The sequence below is a fragment of the Pipistrellus hanaki genome, assembly GCF_964339955.1.
Source record: "Pipistrellus hanaki genome assembly, chromosome: X".
NCBI classification, from domain to species: Eukaryota; Metazoa; Chordata; class Mammalia; order Chiroptera; family Vespertilionidae; genus Pipistrellus; species Pipistrellus hanaki.
The window spans coordinates 36,223,338-36,245,484 of NC_140524.1; the positions used below are offsets into that span (position 1 = coordinate 36,223,338).

At 41.2% G+C, this 22,147-nt stretch overlaps 1 protein-coding gene across 2 annotated transcripts in view; it reads right to left on the reverse strand.

The window, feature by feature from the left end:
- The window catches only part of DOCK11 (dedicator of cytokinesis 11), a 199,089-nt gene that overhangs the window by 133,139 nt on the left and 43,803 nt on the right, over positions 1 to 22,147 (reverse strand). For both annotated transcript variants that reach the window (XM_084870353.1, XM_084870352.1), the window contains exons 2-7: positions 20,380 to 20,496; positions 20,200 to 20,289; positions 19,703 to 19,785; positions 18,121 to 18,190; positions 16,766 to 16,861; positions 424 to 558 (exon numbers count right to left, since the gene is read on the reverse strand). In XM_084870353.1, the coding sequence (XP_084726479.1) occupies positions 424 to 558; positions 16,766 to 16,861; positions 18,121 to 18,190; positions 19,703 to 19,785; positions 20,200 to 20,289; positions 20,380 to 20,496 (591 nt within the window). The remainder of the gene's footprint in view (positions 1 to 423; positions 559 to 16,765; positions 16,862 to 18,120; positions 18,191 to 19,702; positions 19,786 to 20,199; positions 20,290 to 20,379; positions 20,497 to 22,147) is intronic.

Sequence of the window (22,147 nt, forward strand, 5' to 3'; positions counted from 1 at the left end):
TTCCTCTCTAAAATCAAGAAAAATCTACACTGAGTGGCCAGATTATTATGATCTCTGAATGCATAATAATCTGGCCACTCAGTGTGTGTGTGTGTGTGTGTGTGTGTGTGTGTGTGTGTGTGTGCGCGCATGCATATATCTATATGTGAGGCCCATGCATGAATTCGTGCATGGGTGGGGTTTGGCCAGCCTGGCCAGGGGGAGGGGAAATGGGTGGTTGGCCGGCCTGCCTGCTGGTCAAATTCCTGGTCAAGGTGAGAATTTGCATATTAGCCTTTTATTATACAGGATATACACTGAGTGGCCAGATTATTATGCATTCAAAGATCATAATAATCTGGCCACTCATGTATATATTTTTAAAAAGAGTTGATCAATAACCATTTTCAAGAAAGAGAAGAACGATTACCTCTATAGCCCTACCTGAACAACATCAATGCAGGCGTCCAAGTAGATGCAAGTTTTAGGTTCTTTTGAATTTTTTTCATCTTTATAGGAATTGAGAATATATGAACCATCAGGAAGTTGAGTTAAATAAAAATACCGTCTCTTGAATACCTATGGAGGAAGGAACAGCAATGATACATTTGTTACAAATACACTGCATCTTAAGTTTCTTTTAACTAAAAACCTTGAAAAAGTTGCCACAGGTATATGTGGACAACCTTCAGAAAACTCTGAGAAGTGTTAAGAATTATAATTATCTTCATTTTTTTAAGATGGAGAATTTGAAGTCAAGTGATTTACTTGGTTAATCAAATATCTAGAGGCTTTAACACTCTAAAGTTTATAAAGTATTTTTGTGTCTGAATTAGTGTCCATTTCATTATAGCATCCATTTCCCAAATTAAAATACTGCAAACCATGACTGGATTCTTATAATTTCCATCATATCATCACAAATCCAAGTATAAACATGATATATATACACACAAACACAACCCTCTATCATTTATTTATCTCTTACCTGCACATCTTACTGCACTCACCTATGCTGTTCCAATTTCCCCACTTGTGAAAGTGCAGCTTATAATGTACTCCCTGAGCCATTAGTTACTTACCATTGTTGAGTGTTCTGAATGCTGAGATTTTAATCTAAAGGCCCAATGAGATTGTGCCATTCGTTTGCAATTAGGGATTCACAACAGTTAAGAAGTAGGCTGTTACTACAACTCATAGCAAAAGCCACAGGAATTGGGGAAAAGGAAAAGCCTGATACATTCATGCTTCCTCTCTATTCTCCCCTAAAAAGAGTCTTGGACCCAATGAAGGAAGTGAGAATAGGGGTTCTGAGCTCTCTGATGAATCTATGCTTCTTTCAATAAGCCACAATCTCCAAGCTGTGTCAAGCATTTCTTATAGTAAAATTCCCCAAGATGACCGAAACCAGTTTGGCTCAGTGGATAGAGCGTCGGTCTGCAGACTGAAAGGTCCTGGGTTCAATTCCGGTCAAGGGCACGTACCTGGGTTGCGGGCACATCCCCAGTGGGGGGTGTGCAAGAGGCAGCTGGTCGATGTATCTCTCTCATCAACATTTCTAACTCTCTATCCCTCTCAATTCCTCTCTGTGTAAAAATCAATAAAATATATATTTTTATAAAAAATTCCCCAAGATGATGGATCTAAAATAATGTCAGGGAATGGGAAGAGAGAGACAAGGAAATAGATTTTTGGTGATATTTGATAAATCCATTGCAATGCATCTTATGTTACTCACAGGAATTATTTTTTTAGATTCAAGCTTGCCATTTGCAATCACCCATCCAATTACCCAGTTATGATCTCTATTTTAAAAACTATAATTATGAAGAGTTTTATTTGGCAACACCATTCTTGAAAACTACTTTACTTCTGGCAAAGTAGATGAAATACCAACAATTTATTTCTCCATAGCATGAGTAAACAAAAAATAGAAACATGTTAAAGGGCATTTCTTTTTAGGAAAACCAGATGTAATAAGATGTAAATAGATGTAATAAGCTTGCAGTTATCTTGGACTTGTTTAAACATCATTGATTTTGCAATGAGTGACAAAAATATACCAGTGGGAGGAACACCCTAACAGGTTAGACTGGTAAATGCTCCAGCTTCTGTTTCAGGGAGTGGCCATGTGGGTTATGTCATATCAAGAGAAAGGAGTCCAAGAAGAAAAATATCACTTTGTTTTTCAATGCCAATCAAATAAATGTTGCTGCCTTAGTATATATATATATACATCCCTAATATGCAAATAGACTGCATGGCAGAACAACCAGTCACTATGACATGTGCTGACCAGCAGAGGGCTCACTCAGAACATGGCAGGCATTGGCCATGTGGGATGGTGGCGCAGGTGAGCGGGGGTGCCAGACCAAGGTAGGGCACCAGTCACTATCATCAAGGACAGCTTCTGGTAGTTACTGAAAATTCTTTGCTCCTGTGAGCCATGGTTCCTCCCAGTGCTGGTACCAGCTGCTGGCCCCAATCGCCCCTCAAGGCTTCTCCATCTCCTCCTGCTCCTAAGGGGTAATCAGGGCAGCAGCTGCCACTCCCACCTGCTGATAGCACCGGCTCCACTCACAAGTGCTGCTGGCTCCAGCCCAAATCACTCTACGCCATCAGCAGGTGTGAGCAGGGCTTGTGCCATCAATGCATGGGAGCAGTGGCAGTGGGAGCGGGGCTGCTGGCAGAGAGGGGACCGGAGGCCACAGTGGGAGGAGTCTTGTGGGGGCACATATATGGGCTGAGATCCGCCCCTGTGCCCACCAGAGCCTTGCGGCCCACAGTTCCTTTCAAGGTGCACAAATTCATGCACTAGGCCTCTGGTATACATATATTTTCATATTTGATTCACCCACAGTTAAATTTACTGGTGCTATGATTAAAGAAATCTAGATTCATATATAAGTATAAACATGATAAATATATACAGAAATATACAGAGAAATACTAGTATTTACAGAAATATATGTTTGCTTATTTTTACAACAATGGTACATTCACATCTGTTATTAAAATGATGGAACCAGAAGACCTAAAATTACATATTGAGCTTATTTAAAATGAAAAAATACCACTTTCTAAAGTTATTATAATAACTATTTGAGAAAAATTAAAATATGTTTTCCAGGCAAAAATTAATATGAAAAAAATTAACATCAGATTAGAATCTGAACAATGATCAAATCTAAAACTCAGTGATACAGTCTATAGAATCCACTTGCAGAGTCCATAGCCAGCAACAAAGAGGGGCAGAGGAAGGGAAAATACAGAGCAAACAGTTGTGGCACAGAGTCAAATTATAGTCTATAAAAATTTTTTCATGCACAGCTGCCTCACCAAGCAAAGACATTTTGTGGCAGCCGCCACTTCCAATATTAGCCAAGCACATCACTACAAAAGAGATGGAAAGGGATCTGAAATTACAGTAAATCACTTCCTGTAACATTGTAATTATGTCTAAATGTGACACTGAGGTAGGTAGCTCATGAATCTGGGGGAAGCAGATGCCTGCAAGTCATATGATCTTGATTTTCAACCAGCACTCCTGCTTGCCAGCAGTGAAACTGTCCTCAAGACTCTGCTTTTCTCAGTTTCCTCACTTATAAAATGATGGAACCAGACTATATAATCTATATGATCATTTTTTTCATGATCTACAAATAATTTTATTGAAACTGAATGAATAACACAACAGCCTACCGAGGCTAGGTAGGGGTGACCCTCCCCAAATGATTTTCTACAGGAAATTGGGGATGGGGTAGAAGAGGGTAAAAGGGAGATAAATGTTATAAAAGGAGATTTGGCTTGGGATGGTGAACACACAATATAATATACATATGACATGTTATAGAATTGTACACATGAAACCTGTATAATTTTCTTAACCGATGTCACATCAATAAATTCAATAAAATAAAAATAAATAGCACAGTTTGTAGAATAAGGAAGTTTTGAAAAATTATTTCTGTCAAAATCAGACTCTGCTTCAAAAGATCTGTAAAATCTCTCCTCTTTCTAATATTCTATGATATGTTAGATTTCAACTACTGGGAAGCTTTTAAGGTGACTTTCAAAGAAAAAAAAGGAGTAATCTAAACCTCTCATGTGGAGCCAAAAAGAAAATCAGAAAAATTATTTCCCTGACATTTTTTTTTAATTTCCAAGAAGTTGCTATTTTGGGTACAGGTCTACATATTTTTTTCCATTTCAAAAAGAAGTCAGCTGTTAAAATAATGACTATACAGTGGCAATTACTCTATATCGTACCTTTCATCCTTTGTAACCAATAACTTATTCTTTTAATGTCACTAGGGAATAAAAACCATTATCCATATTTTACCTAAGAGACCGAGAACTCGCTCAAATTCACACAGGCAAGTCAGTTTTAGAACTAGAATCATAATCCTGTGACAGAGACTAAGAGAATTTTCCCACACCCTTTTAATGGCTTCCCATGGAGTTTCAAATAAGACTCAAAATATTCACCATAGCCTAGGATGATGTACATGATCTGGCCTCAAATGATCTCTTGGACTTTTTTCTAACTAGGGGCCCAATGCACAAAGATTCTAGCAAGAATGGGCCTTCTTTCCCTTGCCTGCCAGCGCCGCCTTCGTTCTGGCCTAGAGCCACCTTTCTGCCTTCCCACACTGACCAGAGGCCCAGAGCAGCTGGAGGGGTGCAGAATGCCTGCATTGCCGCATGGTGATGACACAAGTGTACTTCTCAGTCCCCAGCCGCTTGGCGCCTGCATATACAAATTAACTCACCATCTTTGTTGGGTTAATTTGCATACTCACTCCTGATTGACTGGTGGGTGTCGTGAAGGTATGGTCAATTTGCATCTTACTCTTTTATTAGTGTAGATTATGCTACTCCAGTTACCTACACTGGCTTACCTGCTGTTCCTCAAAAACCCCAAGCAAGCTTCTTCATGAATCCATGTCTGACTCCAGGTCACAGTGATCTGGACTCATATAACAATTGGTCTCTGTACCACCTTTAGAAATTCATTACTTTTATTGTGTCTCATCACCCCTAATAGGTTTTAAGCTCTACATGTTACTTCTCTTTACTCTCCACAATGCTAACATGTACTAGTGCTCAACATATATTTGATGATGAATTCATTGATTTCTAATAGTATCAGGCGTATAAGAAACCCCTAATAAATTATTTTTGACTGTCACCAATGAATAAGGGGAAATAAAACATAAAAAACAAACTCATGAGAAGTATTTTACCCATAAAATGAGTGCAATACACTTGTTAGCTGTGAAAGACAGTATGGTAGACTTGGAAATACAACTTACTAATATATCAAAGATAAAAGGTTTTCTCTTCTTTTTGTTCCAACAAACACAGTAAACCCAGCCTCCTAGCAATTATTTTAGTATTGTATGTGCTTTTTAAGGTAAAATTCTCTTTTGATTTGTTGTTCTCCCACTGTACGAGGGGGGGAAAAAACCTCCCGTAACAATCAAAGAGTAAGTGTGGACTTTTAGATCCCAGATATATAACAAATTACTCTCTTTTGTACAAAAAAGAAAAGGAAAGAGCCCCAAAAGTGAGTCATATATCAAGCAGTTGAACTTGCAACCCCGATAACATACCAAGACACTTCAATGTTTAATGGCTGAGCATGGGGAGGAGGAAGCTGGAGGAATGTGACCAAACTGAGCCAAGAAGATGCATAAAGGTGGGTGTCTCAAGGGTTGGCTAAGAATCTACAGCAGATTTTTTAAAATGAAAAACCACCTTAAAGAGCAGATTCTTCCTTATTCCATATATCATTCTATCCCTTAGGAAAAACAGTTCTAAATAACACAGGAAGGTCATGTCCAATATCATAGCTATCTACTTCACATTAAATTCCTTCACTAATACAAAAAGAAGTTAACAAAAGCAGATGTGCCACCAACTACTTGAGAAAGAGGGAATAAAAATGAATAGGTTTCTGTGGGAATTGGAATCTCTGCTAAAGGGATCATTTATTTTCTATGATCTTAAACTTCTCTCCAAAACTTTTCCAGGAATTAAGGAGTAGTAATGGGTGTGTTTTCATTAACTAGAAGTACACATTGAAGAAATTAATCACCTATGACAAGACTTACTTTAACATGAACACCAAGAATAAAGCAAATTATAAGCTCTGAGTAAAGTGGTTACTTGTCCCCAACAACCAACAGAGCTCTGCAAGAGCTGAGTGAGGCCAACATCCTCCTAGTGAGAGGAAGTGCTCAGGCGCTGAGACTGTGACTTGTGGAGTGATCCACATCATTAGCCTCTCTCCAGTAGTCTTGAGTTCCTCCAGGCTACTTTCTCAGTCAATAATGGGGATGCTCAAAAAGCACTTCTGGGCCGAAACCGGTTTGGCTCAGCGGTAGAGTGTTGGTCTGCGGACTGAAAGGTCCCAGGTTCGATTCCGGTCAAGGGCATGTACCTTGGTTGCGGGCACATCCCCAGTGGGGGGAGTGCAGGAGGCAGCTGGTCGATGTTTCTCTCTTATCGACGTTTCTTGCTCTCTATCTCTCTCCCTTCCTCTCTGAAAAAATCAATAAAATATATTTTTTTTTAAAAAGCACTTCTGGGGGGAAATGACAATTGCAAAAAACGGTGAAGACTATATCAACAACAGACCAGATCTGGAGGGAAAGTGTACACTGGGAAAAATGCAAACTTTTATTCCATAAAAAAGGGTTGTATGCTAGTAATCTTCCAATATGAAGAACTCAGCTTAGTTCCTTCACTGGCCTTTTTTTCCCTAGAGCCCATCACCATCGACTTGAATGTTCTTGAAAACTCTGTGGCAGCTACCTAGGGAGGTTTAACTTTCTAATGCAACCCATATATGAATCACGTTAGCTACATTATTTAATCAAATTACAAGTCATGTGGATGCTTTCTCAAAAGACCTTATAGTAGGCATCTTCTGATTCCCTTCTATCTACTGGATATTGCTCAATCTCTTCTCTTTTTTCTTCTTTTATTTCCATCTTCTCTCATAAATTTGTTTTTCCCTTCATTGTTAATGCATTCCCTTATTTCTGACAGTCAAAATGTCCAGGGCCCAACCAGCATGGCTCAGTGGTTGATAGTCGACCTATGAACCAGGAAGTCATGGTTCAATTCCCGGTCAGGGCATATGCGTGGGTTGAGGGCTCGATCTCCAGTGTGGGGTGTGCAGGAGGCAGCCGATCAATGATTCTCTCTCATCATTGATGCTTCTATTTCTCTCTCCCTCTCCCTTCCTCTCTGAAATCAATAAAAATATATATCGGGTCTAGTAATAATTAATGTCGTTTTTCAACATTCGTTTAAAATCTTGCTTGGCGTTGACTTGTATTGACATAACCTTCAAACACGTGGTATCTACAGAACGTGTGAAGTGCAATTAACAAGTTTTGCTTGAAAAAGTTTGTGTTTGGTTTGGTTTTTGTTGCAAAACTAGGGCTAAGAAGATGGCGGATGAAGAGCATATTCGGCACTGCATGCTTTACGAGTTCCAATTAGGAAGAAAAGCAAGTGAGGCTGCAAAAAACATCTGTAGTGCTCTTGGTCAAGATGCAGTTAGCGCCAGAAAATGCCAGCGTTGGTTTGAGAAATTTCGCGAGGGAAATTTTTCGTTAGATGACAAGAGTGGTCGAGGCCGTGTGTCCAATTTTGATCAAGAAGATCTTCAAGCTCTTTTGGTGCAAAATCCTCAAATTACCCAACAAGAGCTTGCAACAACTTTAAATTGTTCACAAAAAAACAATTTCCAATCAATTGCGTGCACTTGGCAAAGTCCAAAAGTTTGGAAAATGGGTTCCTCATGAGTTGACGGACAACAACCGTAATCAAAGAGTCACAATTTGCAATTCGCTCTTCTCTCGTCAAAACCGTTTGCCGTTTTTAGAGCAAATTGTTACTGGAGATGAAGAATGGGTGCTGTATGTTAATTTGAAAAGGCGGCCTCAATGGTTGGACAAAAATGAGGCTCCGCAGCCCACGCCAAAACCTGACTTGCATGCGAAAAAAGTGATGTTGTGTGTTTGGTGGAATTTTAAAGGAATTCTTCATTATGAACTTTTACCATCTAACCAAACCATTACAAGTGCAGTGTATAGTGCCCAATTGGAAAGGTTAGCCCAAGCTTTAAGAGAAAAAGAACCCGCGCTGATTAATCGGAAGGGCGTAATTCTTCACCACAATAACGCACGACCGCATACTGCAAGAATCACTGCTGAAAAACTGCGCCAGTTGGAATGGGAAGTTCTCCCTCAACCTGCATATTCTCCTGATATTGCCCCTTCCGATTACCATTTGTTTCGTTCTTTGCAAAACTTTCTTCTTGGAAAAAAATTTAATAATGAAGAATGCCTCAAAAATGCATTAACCGAATTTTTTGCATCAAAATCACAAGAATTTTACAACAGAGGGATTAAAATGCTTCCTGAGCGTTGGGCACAAGTAGTAGAAAACAACGGCAACTATATTGTTGATTAAATTTTGTTGTATTGTTTAAATAAATTCGATTTTAAAAAGTATTAGAAAACGACATTAATTATTACTAGACCTAATAAAAACAATAAAAATAAAATGTCCAGGAAAAGAACTTGGACTTGTTGATAAAAGCACTTAAAAGTGGTTGTGGCTGAAACTGGTTTGGCTCAGTGGATAGAGCATTGGTCTGTGGACTGAAAGGTTCCAGGTTCGATTCTGGTCTAGTGCATATACATTGATTGCAGGTACAACCCCAGTAGGGGGTATGCAGGAGGCAGCTGGTCGATGTTTCTCTCTCATTGATGTTTCTAGCTCTCTATCCATCTCCCTTCTTCTCTGGAAAAAATCAATAAAATATATATTTTAAAGTGGTTGTGCATCATTTGAAACCTTCCAAAGGATTAATTCTACATAATTTTTCAAATCCAGAAATACGTACAAGAACAAAAACTCTTACACGAACAGCTCACACTAAAAGGCACAAAGCTGCTCTGCTTTAATACCTGACAGCCCCAGAGTGATATACAGGCTAATGCCAAGCCACAGCGCATCAAGAAGGCACAGATGGGAAGACCAAGATGGCAGCATAGGTGAACAGCTGCTCTGCCACTCGCACAACACTTTAAAAAAAAAATTAAAACTAATACAAAGGACATCTATCATCCAAAACCACGGGAAGGCTGGCTGAAAGAGAGGGGAGCATAAGCGCTGAAAAGCTGAGGAGCCTAGGTACGGAGGCACGTGAATCGGGCTGGTTGTGGGCGACTGGGCGTGCAGCGTGGCTTTTCTTTTAAACCCGAAAGGAAACAAGCTCCCTATCACTTTGAAATCAAGTTTCTGGGGTCACGTGGGGGACCCAGACACCTATGGGGAGAAGCTGGTCTGTGGGCCATCTGTCGGAAGTGAGGGGGACTCTTGCAGAGGTGCGCCAATCATTTCATTGTTTACTGCACTGGATTGCAGGGAAGTGGGGACTTGAAATGCCTGGGGCTGGGACAGCCATTGATGTTAGCCACACCCCAACCTAGTGACATCCTGAGACCCTGCCCCACCCTAAGGCCCCGCCCTGAGACCCTGCCCTGAGGCCCCACCTGCAGATTCTACAGACCTGCCCAGGCACCACAAGCTACGTTTACATATGAATGGCCTGTATTGAGGCAGCTTAACCTTATATAAACTGCAGCTCCAGAAAAAAACAAAAAAGAAAGAAAAAAAAAAACACCAAGACCCAAGCAAACAGGAGAAAACTGTAGTTCTCGCTGTAGCTCCTGAACTGAATCCCATTGGAGATCCAGAAGCCAGTGTTCCTAGTGGTCAATTTCAACCACGCACACCCATAAGTGACACATTAGGGAGACAGACTCAGTGAACACCAAAGCCCCACTGAAACAAACCATGTCTCCAGCCCAGCAGTTCTTCCTTTATAGACAGAGCGGGTCCTCACAGACAATTGGCCTGGAGATCAATTCCTCCCAGAGTACCAACAGCAAACAAGGCTTAATTATACCAAAACTTTGCACTCAGCCCACAAAGGGATATACCAAAAGCGATCACCCCAGGTGATTGGGGAAGCTGATAGGTCACCTACCACACAAAGCCACTCCATCAACACAGGGAGGAGACACAGAAACATGTCACGAATGGGAGAGATGGAGGAAAGTAAACTACTGGATGACACAGAGTTCAGAATCACATTTATAAGATTACTCAAGAATCTTCTAAAAACCTTTGAGAAACTTGATGAGACCTCCAAGAAGCTTGGTGAGATCTTCAAGGACGTTAAAGAGAATACAAAAAAAAAAAAAAAGGAAAAGGACCAGCTAGAAATTAAGCATACAATCTCTGAAATAAAGAATATACAGAAACTCAACTATAGATCAACGCACCCCAAGAATCAAACCAAAGATCTGGAATATAAGGAAGAAAAAATCACCCAACCAGAGAAGCAGAAAGAAAGAAGAATCCAAAAGTATGAGGATAGTGTAAGGAGCCTCCAGGACTGCTTAAAGCGTACCAACATCCGGATTTTTGGGGTACCAGAGGAGAGCGAGCAGGATATTGAAGGCTTAATGGAAGAAATAATGACAGAAAACTTTCCCTACCTGGTAAAAGAAATAGACTTACAAGTTATAGAAGCATACAGAACCCTAAATAAGAGGAATCCAAGGAGGAACACACCAAGAAACATCATAATTAAAATGCCAAGGGCAAAAGACAAAGAGAGAATCTTACAAGCAGCAAGAGAAAAACAGCTAGTTACCTACAAGGGAGCACCCATACGACTGTCAGCTGATTTCTCAACAGAAACTATGCAGGCCAGAAGGGAGTGGCAAAAAATATTCAAAATGATGAACAACAAGAACCTACAACCAAGATTACTCTACCCAGCAAAGCTATCATTCAGAATTGAAGGTCAGATAAAGAGCTTCACAGACAAGAAAAAGTTAAAGGAGTTCATCAACACCAAACCAGGATTACATGAAATACTGAAGGGTATTCTTTAAGGAGAGGAAGAAGAAGAAGAAAAGTAAAGGTAAAAATTATATACAACAAAAAGACATAAAATACATACCTACCAACAAGTGAATCTAAAAATCAAGTGAATAAAAAATCTGAAGAACAAAATGGACTGGTAAACATAATAGAATCAGGGACATAGAAAGGGATTGGACTAACAATTCTCAGGGGGAAGGGAGTCTGAGAGGTGAGGGAAGAGATCGGACAAAAATCTTACACCTATGGATGAAGACAGGGGCGGGGGTAAGGGCATGGGGTGGAATTGGGAATCAGGTGGAGGGGAGCTATGGGGGAAGACGGGAGAAAGAGGAACACCTGTAATAAACTGAACAATAAAGATTTATTATATATAAAAAAAAAGAAGGCACAGATGAAATAGGAGGGAAGATGCATGGCTCCTGCAGGCTGTTATTCGCCAATGAGTCATGATGAATACCCAGATCCTTCTGCTGTAGCTTCCTGGTTTGTCTGCTGCAAGTTTACAGGGCTATCAAAGCTTGAATTATCCAATGGAAAATGCTCTCTGCTCTCAACTCTGTGAGCTCTAGCACTGTGGTGCTTGTTGCTAAAACTACCAAAGCTTCTCACCAGTGTGGACTGAAGGTCTCAGCAGGCAGGGGCCTCCAGATGCATCCAGGGTATAACTGCCACCAACACCAAGAAAATGACTAGATAATAGCACACCTGAATCATCTTCCTGTCTGCTTCTGAGACTCATTAATTTTCTTCACTTTGAAGCCATTGTAATAGAAACAAATATATAGAAATTTCCTTTCAGAATGTCTCATAGATTCTGTCAGCCCTTTATCTTAGTTCTTTTGCTTCTGCTTTTCCCAGCTCTCCTAGAGCTGGGTCAGCCAGTCATCCCACCTGTAGGTTTAGCCTCTCTCCTAGGCCTGAGCCAATCCAGGCCTGAAGCAGGAGGAAGGTGCATGACCCCCACCTGGAACAGAACACCTCAGGGTATAAGCCCGAGTCCCCTGGTGCACCTTGGGCCTGGACTTTGACTATTCCAAATTCCATCCTGGTGACTAGAAAATGGCTGCAGATGCCCAATCTACTCCCAGCCCACTCCATACACGCACGTGCTCTCTACTTATATACAGAGAGGGGTACAGTAAACATTGCAAGTTTCAACTAATTTCAACGATGGTGAACTAAATAACAGTTAAAACACAATTACTCTAGGAAAAAATATCTAGGCAAAATCCCTCAGACACCTTAACTGAATTGGGCTGAACCTTCTTCTCATGCCCATTCTAGCAGTGATTAATCCTGAAATACAACACTACTGCTATGGCTCAGGAGGTGAAACCAGGAGAATACAGGATATATATATTCATCTCCCAGAAATCCAAAATGGGAATTCATAATCTATAATGGAGAATAGCTGGGATAAGTGAAATCCATACCCAGAGACAATTCCCAAATCTCATTATAGGCTTTACTATTTCAAAATAGTCCCTATTCTTTTTTTTTCTTTTTTTTTTTTCTTTTTAAAGCTGTGTAGTACATATAATCAATTTGGCTTATTCTTCTTTTCCTTCCTTTGCCTACTGGTTGATAGAGGTTTTCCAAAGAAACGTGTTTTTATGGTCTGTGAATTATACCTCACTGAAAACAAAACAAGTGTCCAAAATATGAACAGCTGGAGATAAAAAGAGGGAAAGCAAAGAGCCTGTGCTCGGCAGCAGCAGAATAACAATTAGCTGGAGACAAACCACAGCTGTCCCCTTCAGCCAGGCCATATGGTCACCAGGTTGCCTCAGACTCTCCACCCTTTCATGAATTTCTGCTTCCTGGCTGGGAACTTTGTGTGCTCACCATCAGAGGACGGCAGGCATCAGTGACACAGCACTGGTAGTGGGCGGCAGTGGAGGTGCCCCACACCAAGGGATCAAGCCCACAACCCAGGCATGTGCACCTGGCCAGAATCGAACCTGGGACCCTTCAGTCCAAGGCCAATGCTCTATCCATTGAACCAAACCAGCTAGGGCAAAACATATACTTTTTATAGTAACTGTATTTTATATTTGTGAGTGTTCACTATAATGGGGACCTTAAAGAAGTTTTAAGTAAATCAAATTATAATTTACAGGCATTAGATCAACTCACTATTGAAAGGAAACATATGGTGAATTGTTTTATGAAGATACTAGAGGCCTGATGCACAAAATTCATGTCCGAGTGTGGTCCTTAGGCCTGGCTGGTGATCAAAGTATGAGCATCTGGCGTGGAAGGGCAGGTCCCAGATGACCTCTGGGCCCCGGGCAGCACCTGGGTGCCCACTCACACTTTCCTGGGCCTGATGTCACCCTCTCACCTGCTCCACCATCCTGCTGTAGTCCTGCTCTCATCAGGGCCCATCGGGGCTGGCAGCACCTCCACTGCCGCCCACTGCCAGTGCTGTGTCGCTGATGCCTGCTGTACCCTGATGGTGAGCACACATCATAGCGAGTGGTCAGACTCCCAGTCTCCTGGTCGAACGACCGCCCGAGGGGACAATTTGCATATTTGGCTTTTATAATATTACATAGGATTAATTCCCTAATGTTTTATTTTATGCTTGAGCATGGACAAAACCTTGAAATATTGTGAGAATGTTAAGGGGAAAGGGGTGGAGTCAAAAACTATAAAACTGCCCTGGCCAGTGTGGCTCAATGGTTGAGCCTATGAATCAGGAGGTCACAGGTTTGATTCCCAGTCAGGGTATATGCCTGGACTTCAGGCTCGACCCCCAGTGTGGGGCATGCAGGAGGCAGCCAATCAATGATTCTCTGTCATGATTGATGTTTCTATCTCTCTCTCCCTCTCCCTTCCTCTCTCTGAAATCAATAAAAATACATTTTAAAAACAAACAAACCATAAAGCCGCCCTGGCCAGTTTGGCTCAGTTGGTTGGAGCATTATCTCACACCAAAAGGTTCAATCCCCAGGCAGGGTGTGTATGGGAGGCAGCCAATCAATGTTTGTGTTTTCTTTCTATCTTTTTTCCTTTCTTTCCTCCCTCCCTCTCTCCCTCTACCTTCTTCAGCCAATCAATGTTTCTGTTTTGTTTCTCTCTCCCTCCCTCTACCTTCCTCTCTCTCTGAAATCAATAAAAGTATATTTTTAAGAACCATTTTCTAATAACTCGCATAGAATTTTAACCTTCACACATGTATTTCTTTACCCAGTATTCTTACAGGAGATATAATGAAGACTTGAGACTCACCAACTCAGCCAGTGAGCACCAAGCGTATGCTGGATAAGAGCATAGGCTCAGGCATTAGCCTGTGTAGGTAGAAATCCCACCTCTTAAAAATTGGAGTTGTGTGACCTTGGGTTAATCATTTAATTTCTTTGTGTCTCACTTTCCACATCTATAACCTAATAATACAGTACCTCTAACACAGGGCTTCCATGAAGATTAAATGAGATCCAGAATATGAAACACTCAGCATGGTGCCTGGCACATATTCACTAAATGGATTCTCTTATCATCATGTGCAAAGGCCTGTGATTAGGTGCAGGAGGCATATAAGAAGCATCCTACAACTTATTATTCATTATTTTCAGAGCTTGAAAATGAAAGTGAGGATAGGACTTGACCACTAAATGGAAACCAGGAAGTGAGATATTAAATTAAGATAAAATTTGAGTCTTTCCTTGGTAGATACCCATGATTTCTGCTTGCAGGCAATGTGCAAGACATAATGACCTTCAAAACTTAATGGAAGTGTGAATCATATGCAGCAAACCACATGATCTTATATTGAATATCTGATAGAACAGTTCTATTGGGATATCAGTGATTAATTTATTTCCCTGCTCAGAATCTCCAAGGAGCTTGTTAGTTTTACCTTTGGATTTTAATGGTTCTTCAAAGTCTCCCAAAGCCAAGCTCATGTCTGACACATTCAAGGCCCTGTACAACATAATCCCTTTCTCTGTTTCTACCTTGTGTGACAAAGCCCTTACACAGACTCACTATTCTGACCAAACTAGAAAACTCTCTAGTTGTGCCATAGCTGGTTTGGCTCAGTGGACAGAGTGTCAGTGTATGCACTGAAGGGTCCTGAGTTCAAGTTTGATTCTGGTCAAGGGATCATGTGAGGACTTCAGCCTCCATCCCCAGTGGGAGACATGCAGGAGGCAGCCGATCAATGATTCTCTCATTATTGATGTCTCTCTCTCTCTCTCTCTCTCTCTCTCTCTCTCTCTCTCTCTCTCTCTCTCTCTCTCTCTCCCCCCCTCCCTCCCTCCCTCCCTCCCTCCCTCCCTCTTCCTTCCTCTCTTATGTCAATAAAAATATATTTTAAACAAAACAAAAAACTCTCTAGTTCTGACAGTACTGATGTACAGCTTTATATAGTAATTTAATATGTTTCAAATCTAGCTAGGCTGGAGGTTATTGGAGTCAAGAAACCCCATCTTACATAACTTTGTATTTTCTCTCTACTCATTGCATTTATTTCCACATAGAAATCTTTGCCAGAGAGTAGGGTTTGGGGGCTGGGTAAAAAAAGTGAAAGTACAAATTGGTAAGTACAAAATAGTTGCAGGGATAGAAAGTACACCATAAGGAATCTAGTCAATAACATTGTAATAACTATGTATGGTGCCAGGTGGGTACTGGAAATATTAGGGGGAATCACTTTGTAAAGTATATGATAGGCTAACCACTCTGCTGTTCACCTAAAACTAATACAAAATAGTATAAAATATAAACTGTACTTGAGAAATAAAAATACTATATAATAAAAGCCTAATATGCAAATTATCCCCTCGAACAGTTGTTGGACAAGGAATTAGACAGGGAGACCAGGAGTTTGACCGCTCGCTATGACATGTACCAGTGGGTGGCACGAAACATGGTGGGTGTCACTGACTTGCTGCGACCTCTCACCAGCTACCTGGGGGTGGGGGGGGTGGGGATGGAGGTGCGATGAGAATACAGGGTGTCCACCCAGCCCACTCTCACTCCCCCTGCTACCCTCCTCCAGGACACCAGGGCTCTTGAGCAGAGGAAGCCCCGACCTGTGCTCAGGTGCTGGCGCCCACAAGGAGCCTGTCCCACATTCCTGCTGCCTCTTCCGGGTGAGCCAGGCCAGCAGCCACCAGGACTGCAGGGGCCGGTCGGGCTCCCTGTGGGTTCACGCAGGAACCCGTCTGCAAACCTGGCCAGGAGAGAGTGTGTTGCCCGCCCGGCTTCCATGCGCCGGCTTCCATGTGGTGCCACTGGGTGGCCCAGATGCCCATGCTGTGCCCCGACCCTCGGCATCCAGCCATGCTCACTGCATCTCCACGTGGGAACTTGGGCACCATGACTTAGCCGGCAGGGGATGTGCGGGGGGCCTAGGGGCCCAGGTACTACTCAGGGCCCGGAGGTCAGCTGGGACCTGCCCTTCCATGCCAGATGCTCACACTTCGATTGCCAGCCAGGCCTAGGGACTGCACCTGTGCACAAATGTCATGCACTGGGCCTCAGTGAATAAATAAAAGAAACAGAAATTCTGACGCCCTTTTGTTTCAAAGCTATTTTCTTTATTCCTCTGAAAGCCTCCTTTTTCAACTTCTTAATTCAGAAAATAATAACTAGTTTTCTTTTAAAGGTACACTTCTCAATTCATCCTGAGACTTCAGATTTTTTAAATTGCATACATCTGTGAAAATCTTCTCATTAAAGTTTTTTTGTTGTTGTTAGAGTTCATTATAAATATTTTTTTAAAGAAATATTCTTTCCAGACAGGTTACTAATGAGAATGTCCTTAAAACAATGAAATACTATAACTACTTCTTACCTTCATGGTAACCGTAATGGTGCTATTTACATTTGCTTTGTACAACCAGCCTTGTTTTATCACACCACCCTTCTGAGAACACAAAGAAGATGAATCCTGAAAAGAGTAAAAACCGTCAATGAAACAACAGCCAGACATCTAATCAAATAGTGAAATAGTGTTTGGGGGGCACGAACTAGGCCCTGCTCCAGTTTCTAATCAAAGCCTAACAGTCCCCTCCCTCCGAGAAGATGCCTGATTAAACTTATAACTGTTAATTATAAAATGAAAGACTCTGTGCTGTGCACACAGTAGGCTCTTAGTATTTACTTAATTGTATAAGCTGTCATCTGGGAAAGTCTTCTGCATTATGTCAACAAGCAAAATGTCACAGACATCCAGGCCATCTGTCCCCTGAGGGATCTATCAGGCAGAAGAGACCAGATGAATCACCACATCACATGCCCAGTGCAGGAAAAGCAACTCCACAAGCATGTCCCACAGGTGATAAACATCCTATCTAATCCTATATAATAAAAGCCTAATATGCTAAGTGACTGACCACTTGGCCAGTCACTATGACATGCACTGACCACCAGGGGGCAGACGCTCTGACAAGTAGGTTAGCTTGCTGTTGGAGTCCGGCTGATCAGGACTGGGTGAGATGGGCCAGACACACCCTGGAGCCTTCCCTAGGCCCCTCCCTGGCTGCCCAATCTCCCGCATCCCTCCCTGGTCCCAATCATGCACCCACAGGGTCCCTCAGCCTGGCCTGAGCCCTCTCAAAGTCCAGTACCCCTCAGAGGATGTTAGAGAGCTGGTTTTGGCCCAATCCCCATAGGCCAGGCCAAGGGACCCCACCAGTGCACAAATCTGTGCACCAGGCTTCTAGTGTTTATATATAAATCACAGCCCAGTTCACTTGATTTTCCCCCCAATTCCATTTAGAAATGCAAGAGCTTATTTATTTATTTATTTATTTATTTATTTATTTATTTTAAAATTTCTTTGATTAAGGTATCACATATTTGTCCTCAACCCTCATTCCAATCCCCCACCGCCCATCCTCTCATGCCCCCATGCCCCTATTGTCCTTGACCACTGGTTAGGCTCATATGTATGCATATAAGTCCTTTGGTTGATCTCTCCCTTTTATCCCCACCCTCCCTTTGAAGTCTAACAGTCTGACCCATGGCTCTGTTCTTGTTCATCAGTCTATGTTGTTCAAATTAATTAGTTATTTTTTTTAAATAACTAATTAATTTGAAAGTTGGCTACAGGTCATTCAAATACAATTCTTTCCCTCATCTTTTCTCAAGGAAATCTTTCAATAGAAGGGACCTTGAATAAAACAGTGCAGGGGCCCCAGTCTTTACCTCATCTTTCTCACAATCCTCATCAATTTCAAATACATGATTTGGAATCTTTTCTGGTCTCATGGATTTGCTGAAAATGCAAGAGAATTATCTTAAACACTGAACAAAACAGAAAACAAAACATAATAAAAAAGACTTCTTTCTTTCACAAAAAAAAAAAAAATTAAAATGCCAAGACATGAAGAGGAGAAATTCTTTTCTTCTTCCCAAACTCAGATTCTCTCCTCTGACTAAACTTATATTACCTTTTACATAAGGATTCCCACATGTGCAGCCAGCAGCAAAGATATAACTAAGCCCAGATACTTTGCTGGGGAAGGGCAGAAATTGTCAAAGAATGTGTATTAGAGCTGTTATTGATGGCAAAACCTTATCTTTCCCCAGGTCAAAAAGCAACATAGTGTCCTGGCCACTGTGGTCGAGTTGGTTGAGTATCATCCATGCACAGAAAGAAATTCAGTTTGATTCCCAGTCAGTTTGATACCCAGGTTGCAGGTTCCATCCCTGGTCCTGGTCAGGGTACATGCGAGAGGCAATCAGTTGAGATCTCTCTCTCTCTCTCTCTCTCTCTCTCTCTCTCTCTCTCTCTCTCTCTCTCTCTCTCAATATTAATAAAAAGATATTTTTTAAAAAGTAGCAGTGTAATTATGACTCTATCTTCTGTTTGGTGTATGACCTCCAACAGATCATCTTAGGAGTCAGTTTTACAGGACATCTTTAGGACTCAGTTTTCTCCTCTGGGTAAGTACTTTAAAAACTATAAAAGGGCCGAAACCAGTTTGGCTCAGTGGATAGAGTTTCAGCCTACAGACTGAAAGGTCTCAGGTTCGATTCCGGTCATGGGCATGTACCTTGGTTGCAGGCATATCCCCAGTAGGGGGTGTGCAAAAGGCAGCTGATCAATGATTCTCTCTCATTGATGTTTCTAACTCTCTATCCCTCTCTCTTCCTCTCAGTAAAAAATCAATAAAATATATTTTTAAAAATAAATAAATAAATAAATAAATAGAAACTATAAGGATATACAAAGTCTTATTTCTCCAAAACTTTATCTGTATGCTACCCTGTGAGGTTGGCAGTATTATGGATGAGAAAAGGGGAGAAAATGAGGGCTCAAACAGACTTGAGTGACTGGCCCAAGGTCATCTAGCAAGTATGTGGTAGAAATAAAATTTGAACCCTGAGCCAGTGTGCTCATAGTGGTCCTTCAACTCAACTGAAAGAGATATACTTTGTCCAGAGATTATCTGGGGTCATCAAATTGAGCCATATATTTTCTAGCCTCTTCAGTGACACCACTGGAAAATACTCAGTATGTTATCCAGAATCAAATAAAGATCATTTTATGGTCAATATAGATAGACCAAAGCGAAAAAGTGAACTCATGCATTTTGAAAAGAATTTCAGTGAGCAAAGTAAAGACATATTCAGTTATCCAAAATATCGCATCTACAAAACATGCTGGTTGTTTGAGTTTTTGCTTTAGTATAAATTGTAACTAAGAAGTTTCATAAGTGGTTAAAAAAAGATAAAATGTTTAATAATTCTCCTTCAGAAGGCTTCACTTGAATTCTGTACTTACCATGGCAACATTCGAAAGTCTCCAGAGAAGTCTTCATACTTGTAGTTTACCACATGCCAATCTGTGTTGTAGGTTTTAATACACTGAAAGAAAAGAGAAATCTGTAATTTGATAAATACAAAAAATATACATATAGCCATTTTTTTTTTAAATCAGGTAATAAGCTGTAAAACTTAAAAATCACTTGGGAAATTTAGGTACTTGGATCTTCCTTTGGGGATTCACTGTTTCCCTAAACCAATTGGCAGCAATAACTGCCAATTCTCATGCTCTCTCCAACACTGAGTCCAAGTGCAGACAATATTCAAATCCAAAAGAAAAAGACTAAGAATACATGCTACCTGTGAAAGTATTTAAGCTGTAATCTCTGTATCACATCATATAGACTTGTTCTGTGGGTCAGTTAAAGTAACAGTAATTTTATTTTCTACTTACAGTAAAGGAAGAATATTTGAAATATACGATGAATGTTCCTCTGTGGCCTTTGAGCCTCTTACCTCTTTGACAAACAAACTCTGAGCCCTTTTCTCAGCATCTTCAGGGACAGTGGACTGCACTGTTCTGCGCTGACGACTTATCACCGAGATCTAGAAGACAAGGATCATACTTGCTGTAAAAACTGTCTTGGCAAATGCAGGATGTTACTTCTTTAAAAAAAAAAATGCTTGTGAACTCACGGATATGTCTTCCATTGGAAACATAAGCAGGTCTCTGAGGGGGTCACTGTAAATCTGGGTTTTTCTTTGGATGATAACATTCTCATAGTCCAAGGGCTCAACAACTTTGGTCTTCTCCTTAATAAGAGATAAAGGAAAGTTAATATGGTCAAACTCACAAGGTAAGTTTCTCTCCAGGTGCTATTTATTATTTCACAAGAGAAGAGATTACAGATGATGATAATCACTTAAAGGAGACACTTTTCAAGAGAAATATCCTCCCTAGCTAGACACTCACCAAACACATACAGAACTCTGCTAAAGACAAGACTTCTGATGAAATGACACTGAACTCTGATTACCTTCCAAAATTTATTGAATTTAAAGTAACACAGCCCAGCCAGCATGGCTCAATGGCTGAGCATCAACCTATGAACCAGGAGGTCACAGTTCAATTTTCGGTCAGGGCACATGCCCAGGTTACAGGCTCAATCCCTGGTGTGGGTGTGCAGGAGGCAGCCGATAAATGATTCTCTCTCATCATTGATGTCTCTATCTCACTCTCCCTTTTCCCTTTCTCTCTCTCTCTTTCTCTCTCTCTCTCTCTCTCTCTCTCTCTCTCTCTCTCTCTCTCTCACACACACACACACACACACACACACACACACACACACACACTGAGTAGCCATATTATTGTGATCTCTAAACTCATAATAATCTGGCCAATCAGTGTATAACCCATATAATAAAAAGCTAATATGCAAAATGTCCCTTCTACCAAGATTTTGACCAGCAGGCAGGCAGGCCAACCACCCAAGTCCCCTCGCCCTGGCCAAGCTGGCCAGACCCCACTCATGTACGAATTTATGCACCATGCCTCTAACACACACACACACACACACACACACACACACACACACACACACACACTCTGGCCAGTTTAAAGTAACACAAAAAGTTGATATTTGTTGAATATGCATTATTCACTGAGTAACTGGGGGAGAAAGTATCAATATTCATGTGTCTACTCTGTACCAGGCTCACTGTCCGAAGGGTGTATCAATTTTTGGCATAGTTGGGGCAAGCAGAGGTACTAGAGATGCTTGATCCAATGGTCATGGCATAAAAAGGGTGAGGTTCCAAGTAGCTAAGTCAGTGGATCCCTGTTGGACTTCCAGGCGACCTGGGCATTGATAGTAGGGCCCCAGCCTGAGGCTAAGGTTACAAGGAGTAGGGTCAGTGACTCTGAGTAATCTAGGATATGATTTATTAATAACTGTGCTAAAAGCATTTACGGAGCCCTTTCCATATACAAGGCATCATGCCAAGTGCTTTCTCTACATTTTCTCATGTAATACTCAAAACAACCCTATAAAATAGGTTTAATCTTTATCCTCATGTTACAGATGAGGAAATCCTGAACTGAATTCAGGTTAAGTAACTTGCCTGCCTTCAGAGCTGGAATTCAAACCTGGGACTATGACTACAAAGGTGCTGTTCTTTCTACCCCAGGCAGCCTTTCCTCCCCTCAGAAATAACAAAGCTACTAATATTCAAGGTACTGACCTTGGAATAGGGTCCCATTAGCTACCTTCGTACCATCTTTTCCTTCACTAAACTTCCATGATCTGACATACCATCTAGTTACCTCTCTGCGTAGCTAAGAACAGGGATTCTCCTTTATAGTTCCCTGCCAAAATTCCAGAACCTAGAACATTCACTAATTGTTGAATGAACTTTGACATATTCAGATTCAACCAGAGCCATGTCTCAATACAGTATGCTAAAC